This window comes from Triturus cristatus, chromosome 7 (assembly GCF_964204655.1).
Source record: "Triturus cristatus chromosome 7, aTriCri1.1, whole genome shotgun sequence".
In the NCBI taxonomy this organism is placed as follows: domain Eukaryota; kingdom Metazoa; phylum Chordata; class Amphibia; order Caudata; family Salamandridae; genus Triturus; species Triturus cristatus.
In genome coordinates, this window is record NC_140590.1 from 462424476 (window position 1) to 462448221 (window position 23746).

At 42.0% G+C, this 23746-nt stretch overlaps 1 protein-coding gene across 2 annotated transcripts in view; it reads right to left on the minus strand.

Moving 5' to 3' along the window:
* The window catches only part of LOC146809929 (ketosamine-3-kinase-like), a 308807-nt gene that overhangs the window by 176812 nt on the left and 108249 nt on the right, over positions 1-23746 (minus strand). For both annotated transcript variants that reach the window (XM_085616790.1, XM_085616789.1), the window contains one exon: positions 6150-6241. In XM_085616790.1, the coding sequence (XP_085472916.1) occupies positions 6150-6241 (92 nt within the window). The remainder of the gene's footprint in view (positions 1-6149; positions 6242-23746) is intronic.

Genomic DNA, 23746 nt, shown 5'->3' on the forward strand with positions numbered 1-23746 from the left:
CGGACCGGAGCTGGCCAAAAGTTTGGAAAATTTCGCGAAAAATTGTCAACCGGCGCAAAACTTATTGGCAATAGAATGTTGCGGATTTCCTATGGAAAATAGGTCCTAACTATAACTGCCTATATCTATATATATATGCACTGAAAAAACCATAGGTTTCACACATGTTATAGTTAGCTGGACATTTTACTGATAAAAAACCAATGAAATTCCCCCGTTATAGTTACTGTAGGCAACTATAACTCACGCGACCGTAATCCTCTGCTGATGCTAATACTGTATTTAGACACTTATTTGCCCATGTATTCTTCCATTAAATTTTAGCTATACATATATTACAAATATTTTTTTTTCATAAAGACACATATGTCATCAGCAGAGGATTACGGTCGCGTGAGTTATAGTTGCCTACAGTAACTATAACGGGGGAATTTCATTGGTTTTTTATCAGTAAAATGTCCAGCTAACTATAACATGTGTGAAACCTATGGTTTTTTCAGTGAATTTGCAAGGTTTTTTAAATGCTAATTCCTAACTATAACGTGTGTGAAACCTATGGTTTTTCAGTGAATTTGTACGGTTTTTTAAATGCTAAGTTACTTTACGCCATTTGTGGCGTGCGCGCCCACTTAACGCAGTTCGTTCCGTGCGCGCACGGTGCGCTTCGCGCACCGCGTGCCCACGTTACGCTAGATGGGCCATGAACGCACGATGCGCTTCGCGCACCGTGCGCACATGGAGGACATATGATGAGCATCGTTGTGACAGGTAAAATATATGTTTTGTTTAGCTCTAATAAGCCATGCAGAAAAGGTGTCCTTCGGGCACCTTTTGCACACGGGGTGGGGAGAATGTGGATATTTTTTTTTTTTATTATTATTTCTTACCGTACGCGTACGGTAAGCGTAATCGGCGAAATTTTCGAAAAAATTAAAATTGCCTTTTTTCACTTGGGGGATCGTTGGGGACTCCCTCGACATGGCTAGGTGCTTGGGAGCTGTGTAGACAGCCCCTTTACATGTTTTTGCACTTGGTTTTTCAACCCCCTGTCAGAGTGTGAGAGAGAAAATGGCGGCCGCGGCTTCCTGGTTTCGACCGATTCGAATGTTTACTAAGATCTAAGGGCCAATCAGAATCGCGCTCGCGCACGCCACCGTACGCGTACGGTAAGCGCACCGTAAGCGCACCGTAAGCTGGCTCAGATATATATATTGATTTAAAGGCTATTTTCTCAGAATCTACTGAACAGATTTACACCAAACCTACAAAAGGCACTTCCTTGACCTGAGGACTACCTATCTGCCAAATTTCAAGTAATTCTGTTCAGCCGTTCGGGCTGTAGCTGTGTCTAAAGGTCCTATGGAAAAATGCATGGGAAAAACGCGTTTTGGGACCCCCCTTTTATCTCAGCCCCCGCTTGACGAATCCCCCCGAGACTTTCAGGGTAGGAGCGGAGCGTAGCGCCCCACCTATTTTGAAAAATTCGCGAGGATTCGTCAACCGGCGCCAAAGTTATTCAAAATAGAATGTTGCGGATTTCCTATGGAAACGTGGTCCTAACTATAACTACCTACTGGCGACCGCCAGTAGGTAATATATATATATATATATATATATATATATATATATATATATATATATATATATATATCAGAAACTTCCTCACAAAAAAAGGTAACAAAGCCGTGTCTCAAGTTTGAGACACGACTTCGTTACCTTTCTTTGGGAGGAAATTTCTGATTTAATTGGACCCGACTTGGCTGGTCCACTCGAACGAAGCGCCCTCTGACTAGGTGTGCAGCGGAGTACCCGAGTGACAAGCAGGAATATATATATATATATATATATATATATATATATATATATATATATATATATAATCTACTGGCAGTCGCCAGTAGATAGTTATAGTTAGGACCATGTTTCCATAGGAAATCTGAAAATTCTATTTTTAATAACTTTGGCGCCGGTTGATGAATCCTCGCGAAATTTTCAAAACTAATGGGGCGCACCGCTCAGCTCCTACACTGAAAGTCTCGGGGCGATTCGTCAAGTCGGGGCCGAGAAAAAAGGGGGGTCCCAAACGCGTTTTCCCCATGCATTTTCCCATAGGATCTTTAGTCGAAGGTACAGCCCGAACGGCTGAACAGAATTACTTGAAATTTGGCAGAGAGGTAGTCCTCAGGTCAGGGAAGTGCCTTTTGCAGGTCTGGTGTCAATCTGTTCAGTAGTTCCTGAGAAAATAGCATTTAAAAGCATATAAATATCTATAAGCGCGTACCGTGCGCGCACCGTGCGCGCACAGTGCGAGCACCGTGCGAGCACCCTAACGTGCGCGAGCGTAATTCTGATTGGTGGTTACATGTTAGTCAACATTCGAATCGGTCGAAATCAGGAAGTGTCGGACGCCATTTTGTTTGTTTTCAGTGCGAGAGTGAAAAAGGAAGGTGGCGAACGTGAAAAGGGGGCAGGGTAGAGAGTTCCTGACCCCCTAGCCTTTGTCGGGGGGGTCCCTGAAGGACCCCGAAGGCAGAAAAAAAAAAATGTAATTTTTTTTTTTTTAAATCGCGGGGGTGCGCTCGGTGAAAAACAAAAAACAAAAAAAAATACGTAGTTTATTGTAAAATAAATATATAAAAAAATAATAATACAGACATAACTTAGCATTTAAAAAACCGTACAAATTCACTGAGAAAACCATAGGTTTCATACACGTTATAGTTAGGAATTAGCATTTAAAAAACCTTGCAAATTCACTTAAAAAACCATAGGTTTCACACATGTTATAGTTAGGTGGATATTTCACTCGTAAAAAACCAATGAAATTTCCCCGTTATAGTTAGTTCAGATAACTATAACTCGCGCGACCGCCACTCTATCACAAGGATGATGTCATCAGTGATGTCACTGACCATGTCATGAGTGCTGTAATATGTGACGTCATCAGCAGTGCATTGCGGGCGCGCGAGTTATAGTTATCTGAACTAACTATAACGGGGGAATTTCATTGGTTTTTTACGAGTGAAATATCCACCTAACTATAACATGTGTGAAACCTATGGTTTTTTAAGTGAATATATATATATATATTATTATTATTATTATTATTATATATGAATTTATTAAGCGCGCAGCTACCCGTGGGTTTCCCGGCGCTAGGAGCACAGAAGTAAAAGAGGGCAAACAGGAGTGCAAGGAACAGGTTACAAAGAGAACAGCCAGGTTTTCACTCCTTTGCGGAACTTAAGATAACATGTTTCAGACCGCAAAGGGATGGGAAGCGAGTTCCAGAGCGAGGGCGCCAAGTAGGAAAAAGAGCGCCCACCAACTCTAGCACGCTTAAAACGGGGGACAGAGAATCTGCATTGAGTGGAGGATCTGAGAGTGCGGGAGGGACAATATTGATGGACTAAGGTGGATAGATAGTGAGGCGATTTTCCAGCTTTGATACGGTGCATAAAGCATAGAGCTTTGAATTTGGACCTAGATTCTATGCGGGGGATGTTCAGCATCTTTATGGATTTTCGGTAAGTGGTAGAAAGTAGGTGTCATGGGATTTAGACAATGGAGAAACAGATATTCATCGGTCTCTAGCATACTTTTCTAATACCAATATCGTATCAGGCAGTGATATTCCATGATTCTACGATTATATTTCTTCTTCTTCACTTTACAGTAGCAGTCAATGTCTGATAATTTTCTCTGTGCCTCGATATGTATCATTCTCGGGTCTGCAGGTCAATATTTCCTCCTTTGTCCAAAGGTTTGCATACAATAGAGTCGTCCTTCTGTAAATTCACAAGAGCTTGCTGTTGCTCGTGCGTAAAGTTACTCGCACCTCTGCAAAAGGTTTTTTTTGTTCTTAAATGCAAAAGGTCTTTATTAACTGCCTCTGTAAATACGTCAATTGCATCTGACGGCATTTGGGGTAAGAATTGTGATGTTGGTTTAAACAGGCGATTGGCACTTCTTTATTTGATCCCTACCATCGCTGTTCTCTGTACGATGTCTAGGCTGCTATCTATGTCATCCCTTTCCCCTGTATGGAGGCTTTCGAGGGTCTCCAAAGTTGTAAGGTCTTCTTGTGTCAAGATATCGGTTGGCATGGTTTTGCTTTGCATCTTTCTAGATTTAATGGCTGATGGCTTTAATTTGAAAAATTTATAAAGTTTACGTTTTCTTGTAAATTTGAATAAGTCAATTCTAGTCTGGGTATATTCCAATTTATTTTGTGGACTAAAGGTCAATCCAAGTTTCAGCACGGACTCCTCCGAATTTCTTAGTATTTTAGGAATTATATTTATAATGGTTAGATTTTCTGTGACGCAGGAAAAGGTGAGTAGGAGCTTTGAGATATATACATAGGATTGTTTTTAGTTGACTGTGCAACAAGATTTCTAAGCACTTTGATGGTACATGACCCGACTTAGTACTTACATAAAGGTCTGTCCACACATGCATTGGGACTACCAGTATTTGATTGATGACCTGATTTTAAGGATTGAACATCAATGGTTTTACCTTTTTTCATGTCTGAAATTCAATGTTTTACTTTGGTAGCACAATTATTAGCATCTTTTTATGAATTTATTAAAAGTATGCTTTGCTTGGTTTGTTTTAAATATTTATTATTATTATATAAATATTTTACCATCAAATGCTCTTATATATATGAAGATGATATTTTACACATGTATTTATCTATTATTGTATATATATTTTAGATCGATTGCAATGATCTTGTACCAGTCGACTGTTTCTTTTATGTCTATGCAACAATGTTTTGAAACTTAGTCACGTGTTTGCACTAGCACTTTAAATTGGTGAAAGTACTCCACATGCGCGTCATGTGATCAAGGGCATTGAGTTGCCCGAAACGCGTCATGGCGGTGGTGCCGGGCATTTTTGAATAAACACAAAAACGCACCATCAACGGGTCTCCATTCATCTTTTTTGGGACTGAGTGGTCTTCGCGGCGAAGCTAGCAATATATATATATATAGATATATATATATATATGTGAAAATGTCAGTTAAAACATGCTGTTTTCAACTAACAAAACAACTGAAATTCCTCAACACTGCCTCCACCCTCCTTCATTTCACTGTCTGGTTCTCCACCATCAAGTCAGAGTAGTGCAGGCAATACACTTCCACGGTCTCAGGAAGCTACATCCACCCTTCCTTTTGAGCGATGCTATACCAGGAAACATGCAAAATGGAGCCCACTGGTTCCAGCACTCAAACTCTCACCACACACAAAGGCATAATACCACACAGTGGCAGCTGTTTAGGAACATGGGTGGTGGGATCATTGGATAAAAAGATTTCTTTTAACTTACCTTATTTGCCGCCGCTGCTGCTTGCCTCTCCTCCGTCCTCACCAGCACTGGAAGCACCCAGGCTCCGGACACTCCCAGTCAATCACGACGCTGCATGAGCAGCACTGTGATTGATCTGAGTGGCCTGTTTGGCCGCTCAGGCAGTACCTAGAAGCCTGAGCATATTCTCAATGGGGCTGTGCAACACAGCCCCATGGAGAACATGGCAAGTACGCGTGATTGTTTGGCAGGCCAAACAACAATGCGCACTTTGGGAGTGCATAAACCACTCCTAACTCGGCTCAGCCCCGCCCACACCTGGCCCCATTCCTTCACAGAAAAATAAAATGATAATAACGGTTTGTTATTATAATTTTATTTTTATTTTTATTTTTTGCACAGTTCAATTAGCAGTGGAGTGATGTTCCTCCACCTTAGCAGAGGAGCCACCAATGCTACAACATATATGTTCCTGTTCCACTGCAAACACACGCACCCAACAAGCACCCCTGGTTTCAGTGCAAAGATCTTGTGTTTGCAGATAGGAGGGGTCAGTAAACCACACTCAACTTGGACAAAGAAAAAGGTCTGGTCATACTAATGATTCACAAAACTAGGTTTGCTGCCACCATCACTTTATGTAACTACCCTGGTAAACAGGCTAAGGCCTCTGCTTGCATACTTGATGAGCATGGGTTCATGGGCAAACAAAAAGTAAGGATACCAGATTCACTTGCAGTCTAGCACTCAGGACAGGGGTACACAACGTATATCACGATGGAGACATTCCCATCTCAACAGTGTGTGACTGAGAGCAACAATACTGTACCAATTGTATTCTCCTGCTTCTTCAACTTCTCTCCAAGTTTCTGGTTGTGCAGGTGTAGGTCGGCTATCTGTTCTCCGAGGATTGCTGATTGCCTGAGACAATTACATACATTTACAGTTATTTATCTTGTTTCCTTGACCCCATACTCATAATCAGTACATTGATTGAAAATAGATATTCCCATTTCTGCCTGCCAAACTAGGACCACTGTATAAAATATATAACACTTGCAATAACATCTGGCATCACTTTATGCACAAACATGGATGATGATCTTGAATGAAGCTTTGCCTACCATGGGACACCTTCTGTGGGAATCGAAAATAATTGTTATTAGCATGAGCTGAAGCCATCTTGTTTGCAGCATCCATTTTGTTAGCCTTGTGACTCTTCCGTCTTCACTGTTGCTTGCTTTTCTATTCTGCTTGAGTCATCAGCTTTAGTTAACTCCTTCTATTCTAAGCTCAAGCAATGTATATGTGCTGAGAAAAGGCATGTAGCTGCTAGAATGCACCTGACTAAAGACATAACTGTCAACTGTGTCTTGCAACTGTAAGCAGTTCTGTTCCCCCTCCACTTTGCTAACTAAATGATTTCCCATCTGCCCATGTCTGGCTGTAACTATTTCTGTGTCTGCGTGTACCTTCTATTTGTAACTACATGCTTACTCTGGAACAAAGGGTGTATATAAGCACCATGGTCTCTGTATTCCATGTACTACCTCCTGCAGCACTTGAGGATGTTGTATTGACGTAGACCCACTCATGAGTGATCAATAAACTTGTTATTTGAATTACAGCTTCAGTGCCAATCTCTATTTTGTTGGTTTAAGGACCCATGGACAGAGAAGGGTGTACCCTGCACCGGTGTGCCCCTAAAAAGGCACATTTCCCCACTTCTGCCCCTGGTGTTTTTTAAACTTTGCGTTTCATCTGTGCTTGCCCTCATCTATGGACGCCTTTCACTATCACACTGGTTAATATTTTGCTCCAGATCAACGAGTCTACTAGTGAGTTAAATGACTTTTTAATAAGGCCGCAAACAAGGCCCCACTAAAAACATCACTAAAGACACTAAGTCATTTTGTCACAATTTTTCCATTTGTATCATAGAATTGTATTACTTTTTGTAGGAGCCATGTTATTGGTTGCTCTCATTGACATTCACTAGAAAAATTTAAATCTCTATTTTTACGAAATTGTTTAGATGATGCATTCTTTAACTGCACTGTTGTTAGTAACTGACATCCCAGTACCTTCCATTCACTCCTTTCAGCCCTTCATGCAAACCTTCAGCCTCAACTCACTGTTGGCTTTACTTATTGCTGTGGGGTTTGGGAGTGGAATGTTTGATGTGGGTGGAATCTTGCGGATTGGAATACGGGGTGTTGGGTTCCAGGACGGCAGTTGCTGCTTGGAGCCTGGTGTCACGGGCAATAATCAAGAGTTACTCCGCACCTACCTATGGTCTTTCTCTTCAAGTGGCGACGAGGGCCAGTGTCACCGGGGTCAACATATTTGGAACTCATGGTGGTTGGTTGTAGTTTCTCTCACACTGACTTTGGAGGGATTTGGCGTGCCATCCATCTAGGCAGTGCTAGCGAGTCTGAGGAGTGCCTTAATGCATTGTAGGTGCCTGTGTGATTCAAGCAGCTTTCGGCGAGTGTTGGTTCCACACAAGTGGCAAGACTCGTCATGTGACGTGAAATGCGGAGCATGTGCAGCATTTGTTAGCCATTTTAGAGCCCTAGTGCGCACATTATAACTTTAAACATCCCGCTCACAGCAATCTTACTGCATACCTAGGCAGCGGTCGTAAGCCCTACCGCATTTAGAAAACTACAGAATTGTCTTGCCGGACATTTTAGGAGGGTGTGGTAGAGTTATTCATGCCCAACCTCCTAAAGAAAGGAAGAAAAATAACGGCGACCATTTTAGACGAGGGTCCAATTTTGTAAGAAGCGCTACTTACTAGAGAAACAGAGAGCGTATCTGGCTGTCATCTTTTTAAAGTGGTAAATATTACTTTTTGCAAGCCATTTTTGATTGGGCACTCCATGAAAGTTGAAAAGTATTTCCATCTAGAAAGGAAAGGAACTACCATATGCGGAAATATTAAACAATTACTACCATTCATAGTTCATAGTTGTGCCTGCATCAACGGTGATAGGACATCATATTTTGTGCAACGAAGAGGTCCATTGACAAATATACTTATTTACTTTACATTTGTGCTTGCATTAACGGTGATACGCACATCAAATTTCTTGAAGGCAGCAACTCACCCACTTTGGTTCCATTGGTTCGAATTAACCATGGACACAATTGTAGCACCCCTACCATTTCTCACAGTGCCCGGCATGGTTCCGTTATGTTGTGAAGTATGGAAAGAGGCATTTGAGGCATATTTAGAGGCCATAGATGGAGACACTTTCACTTCAAAGAAGAAGAAGGGTTCATTAGTCTATAATCTAGGGCCTGAAGGCAGAAGTGTGTTGAAAACTGACTCTTTGGAAACCGTCAGAGTTCCTACAGTAGCTGAGGACAGAGATGAGGGTGTTAATGAGGTTGTCTAAATATCCTTCTGCGCTGAAATCTATGGAAAAAAAGTTTAACCCAGGGAAGAACATAGTTTTAGAATGGCACAAGTTCTTACAACAGTCACAACTTCCGAGTGACCCAGTCGACGACTTGGCGGCAGTATTGCGAACACTTGCAGTTACGTGTAATTACAGGGAGTTTAAAGATGAAATTATACATAATCAACTTACTGAAAAAAATAATAGTAGGAAAATACAAGGGATATTAACTAATAATAGGAACACACAAGGGAAATTGTTATCTTTCAAAGATCCAGATTGTGAGAAAACGCTTACAATTTTAGAAGTACTGAACATTCTGAATACTGTGTCAAAGAAATTAGTGCAAATGCTAGTATGCGTGAAGTGAAGATATTGGTGAAACAGTCTGACAAAACGTAAGAGAAAAAAAAGCCATAAGAGAAAGAAAATGTTGATAATCTTTCACCCCAAAGTGGTGTTGATCTGCAAGAGAAATTTGTTTGGGAAGGAGCGCGTGAACTTGTTTTCGATGTGGGAGCAAGAATCATTTAAGCAACAGCAATAATGTTCCCGCTGTAGTAGGGGGTCATGTTTTAAATGTCGTGTGAAAGGGCATGATGCTCGGGTATGTAAATCGGGGAGGTATCAAAAAGGGTGAACAGGGAATGAAGTGGATGATATGGAGACTGAGTCTGCTGAGAACTTCATATTGACGTTATCCACACCTGAAGATGAGGATAGTAGACTCGTGGAAATTGCTTCCATGGGGTCAATGAGGAAAAGAAAACACATTGTAAATGAGGTGTGCAGGTCCTCGTGAAGAAGCTTTAGGATTCAAGGTTCCAGGGAGAAGAATATGCTCCAATAGGAGCCCGGGCCCTCACACAACCAAATGGGTGTCATGCTTCATCACTGGCCTAGCTCCTCGTTGTGCCGGTGCTGCAATGCCTGACAGGAGACCCACAAGGGGGCTCTTTGCCGGAGATCTTTTAGTTAGCTGTCTGGTGAAGTGAGAGTGTTCTGGGCTAGACAGGTGTAGAATGGTGACAAAAGTGAATTAAAATAGGTGCAGTAGTACTCAGAGTCAGTCAATTTAATGAATGAGCTCACTAACCTAATTAAAATTACAATTCACGTTTTTTTCTGTACCCATGTGAAAGTGTCACTCAGCTGGATTTCTTTTGTGACATCTGTGTAGGCACACACATTGTAGGACCCACAGGGGAAATGTCCCACTACTAGAGGAAGAGCTTACAACAGCTCCTGTGTAGGTCTAGCAGGTTTTTTGGGTCTAGTGTGGATCAAGATATCCTTTAGATTGGCAGTTCGTTTATATGTGAACCTTGGTGGGGGTAGTGAGACGTTGCCTGTTTGTAGGATCGTCCAATGTTTCTTAATGATTTTTTGAATGGTGTTAGACTCAGATGTAAAGGTAGTGACACAAGTTAGAATGTCTGTACTTGGTCTGACCCGTGCTTCCAGTAGGACACCTCTATTAATATTACATGCACGTTTCTGTGTGGTTTTGATGAATTTTAGGGGATAGTGTCAGCCCTCCGGGTTGTACACTAATTCTTTAGCTTTTATGTTGCAATCATGTTTATTACTGCAATTACGACACAGTCTCAAAAACTGCCTGTAGGGTAAATTGTCATGTAAGGCCTTGGGGTGGAGGCTTCCATAAAGAAGCAAACTGTTGCTATCTGTGGGTTTTTTTAAAGGTAGTGGTGTGTACTCTACCGTTAGTGAAATGAATCTTAAGATTCAGAAATGGAAACCCCTCTTCAGAGACATTAGCTGTAAAGTGTAGGAAAGGTTTCAGTGTATCAGTGTATTAATCCATTCAATAAAAGAAGTACAGGTGGTTTTGTCCCCTTTCCAAAGAATTAAAATGTCATAAATTAACAACTGGTGTGATGTACGTGCACAAAATATATTTCAGTGAAGATATTGAATGCTTCTTGTGTTTTTTTATGTACTCCCGAGGTATCGCTCTCCGGTCTAGAGAGTGAAAGAACAAATGAGTACAATAGCGCACCCACAATCACAGGGTTCGGATTGTGCCCAGGGGGACTGACCCGATTGTGGGTGCGCTATTGTACTTATACCAACGCCAGCTTAGGATGTTTACATTGTAGGGGTTGATAGGGCACATAATGTCTTCCTTTTTTTAAGTTTGACATATACAGCAGGCCAACCTGGAACCTTGGACCCTAACTTTTCTTCACGAGGAACTGCACACCTCATTTACAATTTGATTCATGCAAGGAGCACATGTGATGGACCTTTATTGCTCCTGGTTTCCCTTCTTTACATTACAGCAGCTCAGCCGTGGAACCGATCTCTGTAACAAAAGAGAGGTAGTCAGGTGACACCTGATCGGACATATGTGATCATTGACACATTTGTCCCTGTGTTTATGTATACATTTGACTTGAACTGTCCCCATAAAGGTTTGCATTTAAACAAACTGCCAAGCTAATGGATATTTTGATCCACACTAGAACCCAAAATCCAGCTAGACCTACACAGAGGCTGTTTCAGAATCTTCCTACAGAAGTGTGTCATTTCCCCTGTGGGTCCTGCAATGTATGTGCCTACACAGATGTCTGGAACGTAATCCATGTGAGTGACACTTTGACATGGGTACAGAAAAAACACATGAATTGTAATTCACAAGGGGATGCTCTACCCACCAGCTCTGCATCAGAAGTGTTGCCAAGAGTGAGTCCATGTCAGGTCTCCCCAGGAAGCAGAGAGACAAGACGGCAAAAAGAATCAAAGAGAGCTAAAAGCCATCCTTCTGAAAAGCGTTGTCAATATATTTTAGCAAGTCCAGAGATGATGTTAGTAATCAACTCAATATGGTACAACATTCCAAATGATGATCATCTGCTCACAAGGTGTAAAAGTAGCCAGTAAAGTATTTAGTTCCATTCAAGAATGCTTGGGAACTGGTTGTAGCCATTAAAGTATTTAGTTCCATTCAAGAATGCATGGGAACTGGTTGTCTGTCATTGGCACACAGATGAGGTTGATCCATCAACTTTCTCATGCGAAAAGAGCAAATTTTGTAGTACCATATGTGTGTTCTTCATAAGAATACATATGTCAAAAGAATGTCCACATGAAAGAAAAAAAAAGAAACAGTGTTGTCATGGTTTCCACGAGTCTGAGAAGAAGATGTAAGCTCTTTGCATTTTAAAGTTAAAGCTTTTAAATCAGAAGTCAAATTACATAGAATTTTTTTAACACAAAGTTTACTGCATTTTGTTAAGACACAGATTCATTGACATCTTTTAGTGGGACAAGATAACCAGCCTTCAAAAATATGTAATTGCATAAAGCTGGTCCAGTCATCATAGTATGGGATATATCATGATATTGCAAACATGTAAACAGTGAAGTATTTCCCCCCTTCCTCAAACCTATTATTGACGTCACCTAAGCTATGGAATCTGTGTGTTTATCTATACTTTAGAGGTAATATGAAAGTGATGTAAATTCATCGGGGAGGCAAAAAGTGGCATCTTGCCTTATCAGGCAGGTAGCAGAGCTGGAGCCCAACTAATTTTCTGTCATGCATGGCCGCCACAAAAGTGTCACAGTTTCATCCACAGGTTCATTAGGTATAAGGAGGCTACCTATAAAGTAGCCCTTGCACCAGGACTGTTGCACAATATGTGCGGAAGGCCGGTTAATCAGGCACCATGTCCTGTGCTTAAAACCCCTCTAAAACAGCATCCCATTCAAGTGAAATGGGCTTCTTGCAGAGTCCTCGATATTCTTCTAGCTGAAGGGCATCACTCTCCGCAAGCCCCCAGTCGGCCACCTCATTTCACCATTTGGTTAATCTTAGGGCTGTCAGGGATTTCCATTGTGTTATAAGCCTCTTCGCTAACAATAATGACAAATCTGCAAAACACTATACCAACTTGGAACCTTGTGGCCGCTTATGGAGGCCAAGCAGGCACTACACCGGTGTACCCCATTGATCCAGCCCTGTAACGTCCGACAAGGCTGACGCCACCCCTGCCCAGAATCCGTATAAATGGGGACAAGTTCATAGCATATGTCAGAGGTCAGTCTCTAGAGTCTTACAATGGGACAGCCGGAGAATGTGGTGGGGAATAGAAGAAAACAACAGAAGAGTGTGAAATTAATAGGACTAATGGTTCCTAATAACAAAAACTGTTGTGACACTGCAAATCAATCTGAAGTTACTCATGAACCCTCACTCACCAACATAGTTGGTGACATGCTTCATCATGGGGTTCTCCTGGAGGTACCTTGTGTACCGCCAGTGTGCTACGACGCTATGTTAAGGCGGAGCAGCAAAATCAGACTAAAAAGGTGATTATCAGTGAGAAAAGGTGAAAAAAAATTTAAAATGTCAAGATTCATCCACCAATCTATTTAATTAAGATGAAGCTTGGACGTTAAAAACAGTGACGGATGTTTTATCCTGACTATTAGTGAGTCAGATACATCCAATGGCGGTCATATTGGTCGACATGTTTCAGCTTCTAATGTATGATTTATAAAGCTTTCATCAGGACCTAACCAGAACAAAAAATCCACCAGGGCGGTATAAGCTTACTAAAGCCTACCCTGACCTCAGGTGTCGAAAACCGATACACTCACGGTTCTCGTTATGTGCCTTCCGCAATTCCGAAAGGATACATGTGTAAAAAAGTTGCCGTGCTCCTTAGGCAAAAGGTGGGCGGCGGGACTACAGGACAAATCTTCCAAGTCCACTGCCTGGCTCGTAAACCTACACGAAACCACCTAGCCTGGAGTATCCTAGCAAACCTATGTGGTGTTAAATAGCAAACTGTGCATAATAGAAAACTGGATGAATTTGAATCTAGAATTACGGGAGACGCGTTTTTGAAATTCAAGTATACATGCCCAATCTTTGTTGGGAATTTCTCGAATGGGATCTGTTTCCCAAATCTGTTTTAGACGAATCAACAATACTTCCAGATGCGCCTGAAGTGTACAGTAGAGTCAGAAAATAAGATGTCTCCCATTCCCCATGGTGTGTACTGCCTGAAGAAGTTCATGTGTGCTAGGTTCGCTCCCATCTCGGGCCCAATGTCACCTCACGTATCGAGCTATGCTGCAAGTGTCAAAAATAAAGACTCTGGAAGTGTTAGAAATGGGGGTCTTTAGTTGGCAATGGTATACACCTTTGTCCAAATAGGGACCCTTGCTTCTAGTCAGGAAAGGGGGATACACTCCTGAATAACCCCTGCTCACCCCCTTGGTAGTTTGGCATGAGCAGACAGGCTTATCTCAGAGGCAGTGTGTAAAGCATTTGTGAACACATACAGTAATACAGTGAAAACACTACAAATGGACACCACACTAGTTTAGAAAAATAAGTATTCTTTACTAAACTTAACACAAGACCAAATGACAAAAATCCACAACACTGTAATACAAATATGGTAGAAATAGCTTAGTTCAATGTAGATGGTAAAAGCGACACTTTACTCTCAAAGTACCTTGGATGCGTCACGCAAAACAAACAAAAGAGTTGCAGGGAAGGTGATGCGTGGGTTCCTTGTTTTGGGGCAGGTGGTGCGTCAGTTCCTTACTAGAGCACAGGGGAGGTGATGCGTCGGTTCCTTACCGGAGAGGAGGTGATGCGTCGGTTTCTAACTGTGATCCGGTATGATGCGACAAGATGGCGCCTCGATATGATGCGACGATCCAGTGCAATATGACAAAATGGCGTCTTTAATGCGATGCAACAATGTGGATGTGATGCGTGCACGCCCGGAGGCCGTAAGGAGAAATCGATGATCTTTGGAGCTGCGACAGGCCCAGCGACACGCTTCTCCAGTGATGCGACGCGACCTCTGCAGCAGCGGCGTGCTTCTCCGGTGATGCGACGCTTCGTTGGCGATGTGACGGCAAACAGCTGTGGTGACGGCACGCTTCTTTGGCGATGCGATGGCAACACGCTTCTCTTCGTTGCGTCGCACTTCCAGCTCCCAGCGACACGCAGTCTCTCAGAGGGCCCAAACAACAGCAGGCACATTACTGCAGATCAGAATTCCCAGCAAGGAAATTCAGGGGGAGCTGGTGGTGAAGTCTTTGTGTCCCTGAGACTTCAGACAGGAGGCAAGCTCAGTTCAAGCCCTTGGAGATCTTCCTCAAGATGACAAAGGAAACAGAAAAGTCATTTTCTCATTTCCTTGGCAATAAGTAACCACTGCAGGCCAACCCCAGACAGCAAACAGCACAGGGACAGTAATCCTCCTTCAGCTTCTCCGGTTTCTTCTCCTTGGCAAAGGTTCCACTTGATTTCCCAGAAGTGATCTAAAGTTCTGGGGTCTGAGTCCCCCTTTTTATACACACAAATCCTTTGTCTCTGAAGGCAGAGAGTGTCTGTACCTAGTCCAAACCAGTTCTGGCTGCATTCTGCCAGGGCACAACTTCTTCCTTTGTCAGTGTGGGCCAGGGTCATCAGACGCACCACAGGAGGTGGAGCCAACATTGTGGAAGGAAGGCACAGCCCTATTCAGGCCCAGGTGCTACTCCTCCCACCACTCCCAATGCAGATAGGTCTATTCAGCCTAGTGCTGACTCACCCTGTCTCCTGGAGCCACCCCAGCCCCTGTCACTCACAAACCAGACATGCAATACACAACCTAGCAGAGGCAGGCTGGGTGGTTAGGCAAGAAAATACCTACTTTCTAAAAGTAGTATTTTCAAACACAGAATGTTAAAAACAACTTAACTAAAAGATGTTTGTTATCATTCTGAGTTCAGGCATACTAAATTGGTTTTCTACCATGTTCCCTGGATCAGTTAGGATTACAAGATGTTATGATTAAACTGCCCATTCTGGCCTATGGGAAGAGGTAGCCTTGCAATAGTGAAAAACGAAATCGGCTGTAATTCACTACCAGGACAGGCCACAAATATCAGGGCATGTCCTACCTTTCACATACAATGCACCCTGCCCTAGGGCCTACCTTAGGGGTGGCTAACATGTAGAAAAGGGAAGGTTTAGGGACTGGTAAGTGGGTGCACTTACCAAGTCAACATGGCAGTCCCAGACTGCACACAGGCCCTGCAATAGCAGGCCTGAGCCACATTTTACAAGCTGCTTCTGTGGGTGGTAAAATCAGTGCTGGAAGACCACCAGCAGCATTTCATTTACAGGCCCTGGGCACACATGGTGCACTGTACTAGGGTCTGACAAGTACATCAAATATCCAATCATGGAATCACTAATCCATTACATTATTTTACAATTGGGAGCACTTGCACTTTGGCAATGAACAGCAGTGGCAAAGTGCCCAAAACATTTAGACCAACAAAAGCAGATGAGGCAACAGCAAAAAGTGGAAAGGAGACTCAAGCCAATGGTGCCAAGTCTAACCGGATTCCAATACATGTGCACAAAATCTGCGTGTGACAGTGGTGTACTATCCTGAAAAAGCGATCCCACTATTGACACCCCTTCCCATCTCCACGGAGCCAAATGACCCACCGTAAGCCTTCCTGAAGAGATGGGGAGACCACAGAGTGGAATGTTCGAAGTATATGGTGAGGCGACAGCAGTATATATCAACGCCAGCTTCTAGTAAATAAGAGCTACCCAAAGAAGAAGTGGAAATGTGTGCTGGGGGCTCACACAAGGGCATATCAATCTGTGAAGTTGACCACGGTCAATCTGGGCTGGTGTGTAACCTATCTCCGATGGACTGTGACCCACAAGCCAATATGACAGTCACTGTAGCTGCCCCACCATGCAATACGCATTAAAGTTGGGGGACCCCAGCCCATCCTTAGTCGTGGGAAGCTGAAATTTAGCAAGCCCGACCCTGCGGTAGCCCTTAGCTCAGACAAGCTCCCCGAACAAGGTATTCAACAGTCGGAATACCTAAGCTGGCACTACTAATGGGAGATTCACAAAATAGTACAGAAAGCGCAGCAACATCACCATCTTCAATTGGGCCAGCCAGCCTGTGACCGATAGGGGTAAAATGATTTAAAAATTAATCTGTGATTCAAGTGAATTGTCCTTCGTATCTTGACAGATTGAATACCCTTGTAGCAAAAGTGTGAGCAGCAACAGGCAATTCTCCCTCTCCAAAACACAAAGCTGGGCCTATAGGATTGTCAACAAATTGGACAGAACAAGACTTTCCAATATTGATATAAAGACCAGAGAGTGTTCCGAAAGATGCCAATAAGTGGGTTATGCCCCGTAACCCAGTACGGGTACCGAGAACTTGAAGGCAAAGGATCATGTCATCTCCGTACAAGGACACAGAGTGAATTGTCCAACCCAACAATATGCTCGGCCAGGCCTCGAAAAACTCCACTCACCCAATCGCAATTGCTAGTGAAATTTTAGCAGGTCGAACTATTTTCAGCACTTACTCGACCCTGCTGGCGAGTAAACTTCAGATGGAAGAAACAGGTGTTCTGTTCGTACATAAAGTAAATGAGAATTTAATACGCCTTTAAATCTTGTTATATCTTGACACATTTTCCAACTGCTCAAGGACAGAGGTCAAATGTCAGTTTGTCTTTTTACTAATTGTTGCTCATGTGTTCCTGAAAAATGGTGTTTGCTTTTCTTTCTCTTGTTACAGTTAATGCTTTTTTGTCAAGTGAGCTATTTGAAAATAATTGTGAAACAAAATGTAGTTAAATGTCCGTTTTTTTCTCTAAAACAAGATTTGAACAGCTTGTAAATGAATAGTACAAGTAGATCAGAAATTATGAAAGACTGTTTTTTTGTAATTCAGAAGTGTGATGCAAACAAAGATTTAAACTGGAGGAAAACAAATCATAACACTTTACTTGGTGATGTGCAAATGACAAATATTTACAGAATCTTTATTTCCAAACATTGTACACTATATAGTTTTAAAACCATATGCCAGTGACAAATTATGTGGCCATTTCAATGTAAAATCTGCTGATTGCAAATAAAAATGGGCTGCTACTTTATGCTTTAGTTATGTATTTATTAAAAGTGATAGTTTTTAAACATGATGTGAGAGACATTCCTGGCCAAACACTGATGACAATGCATTTAATGAACTAAGAGGCAAGTCTGCAGTCAAGTGTCTCTATATGTGGCTAGATTTGCATTCTATATGGAGCTAATGTTTAGTCTATTAAATCAAACAAAAGCGTTTTCTCTACAGCAGATGTGCTGAACGTGCGTATTTGAAGGTGCTCTCATATCTCATATGTGATAATGAAAAAAATGGCATCTCAGTGAATTAAAATATTTGCCCAGGATCACATAATTTGAAACCAGTTTATGGGTCAAGAGCATTAAAATTAGGTCTAGCGGATTATTAAAGTCACTAAACCTGCAGGTCTTGCAACATTTTTTGCATTTTGGGGATTTTTTAAGCCCTGGGCTCCATTTATCAGACTCCTTACGAATATGCTGCACCAAGGGCTCTAGCGCAAGGACAAATAAAAGTGGCGATAAGGGGCAGCCCTGCCTGGTTCCCCGTGTGACTGGAAATTTTGCAGATAATGGGATCTTGTCCTGACTCTGGCCATTGGACCCGTGTACAAGAGGGTGACCCATTGAATATATGTCTGTGGGATTCCATAGCAGGTTAATGCATCCAGCATAAAATCCCATCCCAGGGTGCTAAATGCCTGACGAATATCCAAGGAGATGCAGCCTTCAAATGCGTAATGATCACGGGATGCTGTCATGGCATAAAATAACCGATGGATATTCAACGACGTACTGCGACGAGGCACAAAGGCAACAGCCACAGGACTAATGGGAGAAGTCTATGGACAAGGATTTTTAAGCTGGCATAACACGCAGCAGTGGTGACATTTCCTGGCCCTGTTAAGGGCCCGCTGTCCCAGCTTCATACTCCATGTTGGTACTTACCACAAGGGATGTGCATGTGGTGTGAAGTTGGTGGGAAATGCACAGGCACTAAATTGGATGTGGTGAACTTGTCAGCTACCCTTGTTGATAATAAAACCCAGAGGGACCCCATGTAATTGGAGAATACCTACCATAATCTCTCACCTAAGCATTGACCAAATTTACCAGATTTGAGTTTGAATAAAAACTTCTTTCACAGCTCTGTTTAAGGTGATGCCTTCCTGATCACAAAAAGGTCAGTTATGACCACCTTATAGGGAAACAACTCCATTACAGCACACCATACTATAACAACAAATATAGATATGACCGAAAGAGACAAGGCAAGTTGCATTGTTGTAGAATTCATCATATAGTTTGAACTGCCTGTCATATGCAAAGCAAATTCGTCAATATAAATAAAATAAGTACTGGATCTCAAAATATTGCCGTATGGTTACAATTCCTTCCTCAGTAAGGAAGATGGGTGCATGTTGATTGAAAACGAGCTGGGAGAAGTTAGCAAAATATTGAAGAACTTAAGGACTGATGTACAAAGGTATTTTACGGTTGCAAATTGTGATGGTTGAAAAATCACAGGTGTTGTGACTGCAAAATACCATCTTTATTATTTCAAATGCCCTTTTACAAGCCGGAGGAAACTTTCTGACATGCAAAAAGGCTTTTACAGCACTGTCTGGATTGCAATAAAGAGGGGGCATGAAAGGGTCATCTCCCTCCTATCTTTGATTCTCAAATGTGTCAATGGTTTGTGACCACAATTACACTTGTAAATATATATATATATATATAACACATCAGGAAAGGAACGATCACGTTGTAACTTGGTTCCGATTTATTGACAATCTGTTTGTGTTATGGAATGGCTCGTGTGATTCAGCTAAGCAATTTGTGCAGGACTTTAATGATAACGACCTGAACTTGAGATTTACAGACCATATCAGCAAGTAGAGTGTCTCATTCTTAGATCTAGAAGTTTATGTACAACAGGGGGTGATCCATACCCACACTTTTAGAAAACCGACAGCGGGAAACACCTTCCTGCATGTTGACAGTTTTCATCCTCAGAGGCAGAAGCGCAAGACTCACTAACTAAAAGATTTTTTCAGAGAGGATATAAGTCTGAAGTATTGAATCAAGCACATGAAAAAGTAAAAAAATTGAAAGGGAGACACTCCTGAGGCCAGATGTAGAAAAAGTGAAGAGAAAGAAGAACATCACAGGAGACCAAATAAGGATGATTACCGGATTCAATGCCTACCAGTCTAAAATGAGAGATAGTCTGTGTAGGTATTGGTATCTGGTAAAAAGAAACCCAATACTCAATAGTTTGGTGCTACGCAGACCCATGATCACCTTCAACACAGCAAAATCAATGAGGAATGATTTGTTTAACAACAGCCCGGAAGTGAGCAAAGTGGAAGTCTGGTTGAAAGTAAGTCCCAGCTTCCACAAATGCTTTAAATGTAAAGCATGTAAGATTGGCTGGAACAGTCCGTGGAAGATAAGATGCTCATTGAATTGCAGAAGTGAGTATGTTGTTTACATCTTACAATGCACATGCCCAAAAATGTACGTTGGTAGTACCCTCCACAAGGTGCACATCCGCATACTGCAACATCTTAGAGCCAGTAAGAATAATGACAAGATCTATGTGGTTGCTCGACATATAAATGAGGTACACAAAGGCCTCACAAATAGCCTGTCATATTTTGCAATAGACCGAGTTCCTAAACTCAGAAGAGGTGGTGATGGTGAGGGCAAAATTCGCCAACTGGAATCTAAATATATTCTTTTGTTTAACTCCAACAATCCCTTTGGATTGAATGCTGACGAAGATCTGCATGTTCATTTAACGTAGGAGAGGTATCCATTGCAGAAGTTTTTATCCTTCATTTTAATTTTAGAAGAGTAAGAAACATTAAGGGCCTCATGTAGGTAGCCAAATACCGGTCGGTAACGGCCGATTTTCGGTAAATATGCCGTTACCGACCGGTATTCAGACAAGTGAGATGTAGGAGTCCAAAAACGACTTTTCGGTAAATATGAGGCGGTAAATACCGAATCATATTTACCGAATTCTAAAATACCGAATCAGATTTACCGAATACATACTTAACGAATCGGTAAATATGAAGTGGTAAATATGAAGTGGTAAAAATTAAAATGACATGTAGGAGCACTCGGTAATTAAGAAATCCAAGAAAATCGGTAAATAAGAGTCGGTAATTAACACGGATTGAAAGCAGGTGGTAACCATCAACAGTGCATATAAGCAATCCCAAAATGCAACAGCGTGGACAACATGGCCGCTATGTATGTCATTGCAAGGCGCCTACGTCTACGGGCAGCAGGACTGAGGGTTTGGCGACGGGAGGAACGCATCTACAGACAGAAAGTTGTCTGCTGCAATAATGTTCTTTTTCCACCCCCGCATGGGCGGCTGGTTGTTTCCATCTGGCCTTCGATTCCAACCTTGAAAGCAGAGTTCAACAAGTTGTGCAGAATAAGAGCGCTATTGTCCCAAAAAGAGGTGCCTTTGACTTCCTCTCGTGAAACATTTGTCCTTCACGTTGCTAATTCGCGCACTGAGGTACAGGCGCGTCTGAATACTGACCTCCCCCTGCATTTCGGCTCTTTGATCCATACTATATTCAATGCCTCGTCCACGACCGGCCTGGCTCATTTTTTTAAACTTGTGGGCTCGGGTCTCGTGACCTCTTTCCAAACTATTTTTGGTGTGATTCCGGCATTTCTTCATTCACTTTTCTCGAGCATCTTTGGAGGTGTCCCGCTGCTTCTGGCGCTAGTGGCAGGTGTGCTGCTTTTCCTTTTTATACTCCGGAATGGCTGCTCCTTCTGTGCCACACGAGCACCTGTCCCGTCTGCATCTTCTTCGTGATAGGATGCTTGACTTTTATGGTACTTTGCCATTGGCGACTTTGAGCCTGGCTTATGGATTATCCTTCAGGTATTCCTACTTCACCTGCGTACAACCTGTATTTCACTGCCTGGATTGTCCCTTTGAATGGCCTCTGGATTTGTGCTTGACCAACATGGTGTCTCCGGTGCCGGATTTCGATCGACTGATGAGGCCCTTAGTGTCTCACGAGTTGGCCTGTTCTGGTGTCCGGATCATGGCCTGTGGTGCGGCGCATGGTATCCTGGGTAATTGGGACATCTCAGCGGCCGCCAACGACTTCTTGGCTATGAGCTATTTGGAGGAACATTCCGGGTGCCCTCTGATTGTGCTAGAGGCTCCGATGGTTGGAGAACACGTATGTTCCTTTTCTTTACTTAATTGGATGGCTGAGACTTTCAGTGGCCCTGCAAACGATTTTTTGTTGGAAGCAGTGGCCACATATGCTGCCTATACATTCATGGATTAACTGGACTGTCGTCCATTGCGCCTGTGCTACTGGACAGCACCCTGGCGCAACATTTATTTCTTTTATTTCTCATTTTTCTCTTCCTGATGGTCGTTTTGAGTTTTTTTAGATACTTGCATTTTTTTTTAGAATTCTATGCTGCTATTTTTTGTAGTTTCGGACTTTGGCGCAGCATTGGTTACGCCTTGTTCTGCTCTGACGAAACTGAACTCTGCGTTCTCTCTTTTCTTGCCTATTGAATAGTGCTTCGATCAAGGGGGCGTGTAGTGAGTTCTCCCTGAATACGTACATACATTGTTAAGTTAGCATAACCACGTTAAATGTTAGAAAGCCATCTTTTGGTCGTTGCACACGACACTGCGTTTACATGTTATTTCTTAAATAAACTGCTGACTCGAGACTTGCTTCACACGAGAGCAATCTGTTGTTCCATCCCAAGCTCTGCGCAGCGACCTTGGTCTGTACATGGTGTGACAAACAGTCTGGAATATTACACAATGCATGTTTTCCACTCTAGGTTGATCGACCCACTGTTTAGCCATCACACACGCGCAGCTGCAAATACCTGAAAGTTGGTGCTTTTAATATCACAGACATCATGTTTATGATTCAGACCGAAGACGAGCCTTCCTGCGAGAAGACTCCTGATGCTCCTGTGATGTGATTTCACTAAGCTGATCTTTGAGGTATGGGGTCCCCTATTCAAGCCTAAGAGACCTTCTATTAGCATAATAATAATATTAGCTTCTTAGTAAAGGGAAGGTGGTAGTATCCTCGGTATTTTCCGATTCGGTAAATACCACCTCGGTATTTTCCGATTCGGTAAATACCACCTCGGTATTTACCGATTCGGTGAATTCCGATTCGTGATTACCGAATGTTACCGAATCGGTAACTGTTACCGAATTTTTACTTACATATAACTTACCGATTCTAATTTACCGATTCGGTACGGCTCGGTATTTAAGAAACGGTAAAATTTATTTACCTACATGAGGCCCTTAGAGTGGTGCAGACAGAGATTATCCAGGTGAAATTTATAAGAATAATGGATGTAGATTTAACATGTAATTTTATTGATATAATAGTAAGGTTTTAGTAATTCATCAAGGTGGCTCTCTATGTATGGCGACATGACATGAAATGCTGATGAGATTATTTATGTACTCCAAATAGAGATATTAGGTTGATGCACTTGAACTTTTTGGTTCACTAATGAACCACAAAAGGCCTATATCTAAGTACAGTAATATATTTGCACTTTATTGCATACATTTGCACATATTTAGGTACTGTAATGCACTTGAACTTTATTATATAAATTTGCACAAGTATATAGTTTACAAATTGTAAGTACAATAATGAAGCATTTGCACTTTTCTTTTCTCAGATACATCTTTAACCAAAATTGACAACACCTGAACTCAGCTGGTGTGACGTAAATGGAGGCCCAGAGACATTTGATGAATGGCACTTGCACTTTGTTGAATATTTTATACTCATGATTAATTATATGTTTTTTCTTTTTTGAAATAATTTAGAACCAATTATAGTTATGACTTAGCTAGTAGTATTCTGCTCAATGTAATAGTCGCACTGGACAAAATGGGTGCACATTATTTCATGCCACTTGTAATGAAGTATATGTAAGGACCCTCTGATGTAGGATGGCCCATTTTTTAATTCACAATGAGATGTATCATTATGTGGAGTAATTTGATATTTTTGAATATTAAGCATTAATTCA